Consider the following 6,020-nt stretch of genomic DNA (forward strand, 5'->3'; position numbering starts at 1 on the left):
GCCACTAGACGAGGCTCTAGAGAGTTCGTATTTTCGTGTACAACGTTACCGGCTGATGCCATTGGAATTGATTGTTGAAATATATTTTTTTACATCTTTTATTATCAAGCTTTGTACTTAAACGTAGTTTTCCTTCGGCTTTTGCATTTCTCAAAGTTTGAGACCGATATTTTATGTATAAAAAAAGTTGGAACGTTCAAAAAATGTTGAGGTTCAGAAAAAAGATGAAATAATTTTCAGTGAAGTTCCTACCAAAATGCAGTACCTAAACGTACTTTATTGTACTCTTAATACATTTCCCAAAATTTCAGCTCGATATTTTATTTACAAAAAAAGTTCTTAGGTTCAAAAAAACATTCAGTGAACTGAAAAACTGTGGTCGGTAATATAGGTATTTAGCTGTGTCACATGCCCTTAAAGGATACATAATGTGTTTCCCAAATTCGATCGTTAGACTTTTTTTTTAATTTGCAAGATTTTTATAGGTAAATTTGAATGTTTGACGTTAAAAAGAAATTTAAATATTTATTCTTAATTTTAAATGATTAAAAACCCGAATCCTCTAATTCCTACTAAATAACAACATTACCTTCTTTTACCGCAATACAGAAAAATTAAGATGATTTACGAAAAAGATGTGGATGATCGAAAGTGCTTCCATTTTGCCGAAAGCAGATTATCAGCAAGCTAACAACAGAATTTCTAACAAAACCCGCCACCAAATAAAAATATAATAAAGACAAACGAAACTTTAGCAACAAGATTTTTTCCGCCTAGATTAAAAAAGCGCTTTGCAAATAAGAAAATAGAGATTAACCCTGAAAGAGCACACTTCCGTAAAATTACATATAAAGAGCATACTGGGTGTTTGGTACCCAAGCGTAATCAAACGTGTGCTGTGCCGACGGTATTCGATATATTAAAAAAAAAATCAATTAATGATGTTTAATCTATCTACCTTAAGGAGAAAAAGGTTTCATAACAGTTTTTTAAATGTAGGGCAGTAAAAAAAAATTAAAAAATGACTTCTTTCACTCTAAAATGCATAACTTTTTAAGTTTTTGATATTTTTACTTAAAATTTTACTAGAATCCTTCCGAGATACGTCGCTTCAAAATTAAATTAGTCTTATAGTGTTCGTTCCAAAGAACGTATTTATTCTAATAAATAAAAGCTTCAATTCAATGAAAAATGAAACATTGTACTTTGCGTGTCATGTAAAAATGACATAGAAAAATAGGTTTTCATGTAATTTGTTAATCTGGCACCATATGCTCCATTTTCTTGAATTTGGTACGTTTTGTTAAAGCGCAAATAAGACGCTGGGTGTTTTCCACCCCAGTATGCCCTTTAAAGGTCAAATTAAAAAAATGTGATGAGCCCACGTGATATTTTATTGAATGATGTTTATGAAGAAGCCACCGAAAATTGTATAGAAGCTGAAGAAAAATGTCTATAGAGATTGCGAAGACATGCTGAGACCATGTTTAATATAAATATATATGCGACCATTCCATCCTGAGATGTAACGCAAATGATGATCATTTCTCTACTTCTTTGCCTAGAATGTGAATATAAAAAAAATATACCTCTCTTGCATGCAGAAAGAAGCAATAAGTTTGTTCCGTTACTGTTTACAAATAAAATGTTTTAGAGATTTAAAAGTATTTGGAAAAGTAGTAATTCAAATTTTTTTTTAGAGATTTCAGGTGCTGAACAATAACGGAAAGATTGTTGTAAAATTTATGCTGAATATTTACATGAAGTAGTGGAGAATTTTGGAGGTTAATTAAATTAAATTATTTAAAGTGAATATAGAATTTAAATTCATATAAATATTAGCAGTGAATTTTAAAACAACGATAGAAACTTAATATAGAAGAAAAATAATTGTTCAAAAAGATTCAGGGCTGCCACAACCTAATTTAATTGAAAAAAGTAATTTTTTTAAGCCGAAAACGTGACTGAAATTAAATTAAAATTAGAGAAATTTAAGGAAAATAAGGAGATAATTCGATGGAATTTATAAAAATTCAAACGTATCGAAAAAAAAAATCGTGGAAGTCATTTAATTTGAAATAAGTTTCAAGATGAGTTCAAAATACTTGAGGATGAATTAAAAAAATAATTTTATTGTAAAAAATATGTCTTTGCTTTCAGTAAAATTGCAGTGGATTTAAAAGAATTCAAAGGAATTGAAAAAAGTCAAAAATATTCAGAAAAGGCACTGTATTCATAAAATTTTAAATGAGCTTCGAACAATTCGAAAGAATTCAAAAGAATTGAACTAAACACTTAAGATTTCAAGGTGAATTCAAAAGACTTCAGAATAAATTTAAAGAAGAAACTAAAAGAAATTTAAAATATTCCACTACTTTCAGTAAAATTAGATTGAATTTAGAAGAATTCAGGAGAATTAGATGAAGATCATAAGGATTTTGAAAAAAAAAAAAAAACATACTTGAACAAAATTTGGAAAATAAAAATACTTTAATTAAATAGAAAGATATAAAAAAAGAAAAGAAAAATTAACCAAAAATTGAAGAGAATTCGCGTGAATTTAGATCAATTTAAGGAAAACGAGGAGAGAATTCGATGGAATTTATAAAAATTCAAATGAATTAAAAAAAAAATCACGGAAGTCATTAAATTTGAAATAAGTTTCAAAATTAATTCAAAATACTTGAAGATGAATAAAGAAGAATTTTAATATAAAAAATGTCATTGCCTTCAGTAAAATTGCAGTTAATTTAAAAGAATTCAATGGAATTGGAAAAAATTTTAAAAGAAGTAAAAAATATTCAAAAAAGGCACTGTATTCATACAATTTTAAACGAACTTTGGAAAATTCGAAAGAATTTAAAAGAATTGAACTAAATACTTAATAATTCAATGTGAGTTCAAAGGAATTCAGAATTAATTTTTTAAAAACTAAAAGAAATGTAAAATATCCCACTAGTTTCAGTAAAATTAGATTGAATTTAGAAGAATTCAAGGAAATTTAAGAGAATTATATGAAGTTCTTAAGGATTTTTGAGAAACATAATTGAACAAAATTTAAAATTAAAAAAAAACTCACTTTAATAGAAAGAAATAAAAAAAATGAACCAAAAAATTGAAGAGAATTCGTATAAATTTAGAGAAATTTAAGGGAAATGAGGAGAGAATTTGATGGAATTTATAACAATTCAAACGTATTGAAGAAAAATCACGAAAGTCATTAAATTTGAAATAACTTTCAAGATGAATTCAAAATACTTAAGAATGAATTAAAAAAGAATTTTAATATGAAGAATATGTCATTGTTTTCAGTAAAATTGCAGTGAATTAAAAAGAATTCGAAAATATTAAGATATTGAACGACCTTCGAACAATTCGACAGAATTCTAAAGAATTGGAATACACTTAAGAATTCAAGGTGAATTCAAAAGACTTCAGCATAAATTAAAAAAAAAAAACTAAAAGAAATGTAAAATATTCCACTACTTTCAGTAAAATTATATTGAATTTAGAAGCATTTTTGAGAATTCGATGAAATTCATAAGGATTTTGGAAAAACATAATTGAACACAAATTAAAAAGTAAAAAAAAAATCAAATAAAAAGAAAAAAAATATAAAAATGGACCAAAAAATTGAAGATAATTCGAGTGAATTTAGATCAGTTTAAGGGAAACGAGGAGAGAACTCGATGGAATTCATAAAAATTCAAATGAATTGAAAAAAGAATCATGGAGTCATTAAATTTGGAATCAGTTTCAAGTTGAGCTTAAAGGACTTTAGGATAAATGTAAAAAAATGTTAATATCAAAAGTATTTCACTGCTTTCAGTAAAATTTGCAGTGAATACAAAAAAATTTAGAAAAATGTAATAAACTCATTATATTTGGAATGAGTTCCGAAAAATTCAAAGGGATTCGAACGAATTTGATTGAATACCTAAAAATTCAAGGTGAAAATTTGAGTGAAATTAGAAGAATACAAGGGAAACCAACAGAATTAGACGAAATTCATAAAAATTTTGGTAAATCCCAATTGAATACAAAAAATGAAAGAAAAAAAAAACACTGAATTAAAGCAATTTCGTATTAATTTAGAAAAATTTAAGGGAAATGAGAGAATTCAATGAAATTTATTAAAATTCAAATGAATTTAAAAAAATCACGGAATTCATTAAATTTGGAACGAATTGCGAAAAATTCAAAGGAATTCCAACAAATTTGATAAAATGCACAAAATTCAAGGTGAGTTTAAAACTTTAGAATAAATTTTTTTTAAATTCAATAAAATGCAACATATTCCAATAATTTTAGTAAAATGGGAGTAAATTCAGAAGAATTTAAAGGAATTCAAAAAAATTAGATGAAATTCATAAAAATTGTTGAAAAAAAATAATTTAAACAAATTTTTGAAAACTAAAAAAACTTCATCAAATTGAAGAAAAAAAAACGACTTTTAAACCCAAAGAATTAACTAAATTTCGAATTAATATAGATAAATTTAAGAGAAATGAGAAGAGAATTCGATGGAATTCATAAAAATTCAAATGAATTGAAAAAAATAATCATGAAAGTTACTAAATTTGGAATAAGTTTCAAGGTGAGTTTAAATAATTTAGGATGAATTGAAAAAAATGGTTTCACTGCTTTCAATAAAATAGGAGTAAATTTAAAAGAATTTAAGGGAATTCAATACAATTATATGAAATTCATACGGATTCGGGAAAAATATAATTTAACATAATTTAAAAACTAAAAAAATCACTAAAATTAAATTAAAATTCGAGTGAATTTAAGAGAGTTGGAGAAAAAGCATAATTTGATGAAATTCACTGTATCCAATAAATTTAGAATTTAGAAGAATTCAAAGGAATTCGAGAGCTTTTGATAAAATTCATAACAATTTAAAAAATATAATCAAACGAAATTTTTTAAATTAAAAAATTTCCATCGAATTATAAATAAATTTAGAAATGAACCCAGGAATTAAAGAAAATTCGAGTGAATTTACAAAAATTTGAAGGAAACTGATTCGAAAAATTCAAAGAGATTCAAAATAATTTGATTAAAAGCCTAATAATTTAAGCCGAGTTTAGAACACTTCACGATGAATAAAAAATTGACGAAAAAAAAATTCCACTGCAATTCAATTTCAGGGAATTCGAGAGAATTCTATGAAATTCATACCGATTCAGGAAAAATATAATTTGACATAAGTTACAAAATAAAAAAATGACTAAAATTAAACTGAAATTCCAGTGACTTTGAGAGTTTGAGAAAAATGAGAATTTTAATAAATTCACTGCTTTCAATAAAATTCTAGTAAATTTAGAAGAATTCAAAGAAATTCGAGAGTCTTTGATAAAGTTCATTAAAATTCGAAAAAATATATAATTGAACAAAATTTTTAAAATATACAAATTTCCATCGAATTGGAAATAAGCTATGAAATAAACCAAGAAATTGAAGAAAATTCGAGTGAATTTACAAAAATTTGAAGGAAATGATGACAATTCCAAAGAATTCATAGAAATTCCAGTGAATTGAAAAAAAATGGCCGTCATTAAATTTTGAAAAATGTAATGGGATTCAAAAGAATTTGATTAAAAGCCTAAGAATTTAAGGTGAGTGTAAAAGACCTCACGATGAATAAAGAATAAAAAAATGAACGAAAATATGTATATATATATATAGAATATAGAAATTTATATGAAGCTCATACGGATTCAGGAAAAACATAATTCAACATAACTTAAAAAGTAACAAAAATTAAAGTCGAAAATTAAACGAAAATTCGAGTGAATTTGAGAGTTTAAGAAAAATGAGAATTTTATGATATTCACTGCTTTCAATCAAATTCGAATGATATGAGAAGAATTCAATGGAATTCAAGAGACTTTCATGAAATCAATAAGAATTTTAAATAATATAATCTAACAAAATTTTTTAAATCAAAAAATTTACATCGAATCGGAAATAAATTTGGAAATGAACAAAGAAATTGAAGAAAATTCGAGTGAATG

The 6,020-nt window shown here is 25.1% G+C and overlaps 1 protein-coding gene across 2 annotated transcripts in view; it reads right to left on the minus strand.

The window, feature by feature from the left end:
• Window positions 1-6,020, minus strand: part of LOC117178343 (40S ribosomal protein S24) — a 22,191-nt gene that overhangs the window by 796 nt on the left and 15,375 nt on the right. The window contains exon 4 of one of the 2 annotated variants that reach the window (XM_033369760.1): window positions 1,277-1,561. The exons of the other annotated variant lie outside the window; for it this stretch is intronic. Coding sequence (XP_033225651.1) covers window positions 1,550-1,561 — 12 coding nt within the window. The 3' untranslated portion in view covers window positions 1,277-1,549. Of the gene's footprint in view, window positions 1-1,276; window positions 1,562-6,020 lie in introns of those variants that run through there. 2 annotated transcript variants of the gene reach the window in all.

This window comes from Belonocnema kinseyi, chromosome 8, assembly GCF_010883055.1.
Source record: "Belonocnema kinseyi isolate 2016_QV_RU_SX_M_011 chromosome 8, B_treatae_v1, whole genome shotgun sequence".
Taxonomy (NCBI): domain Eukaryota; kingdom Metazoa; phylum Arthropoda; class Insecta; order Hymenoptera; family Cynipidae; genus Belonocnema; species Belonocnema kinseyi.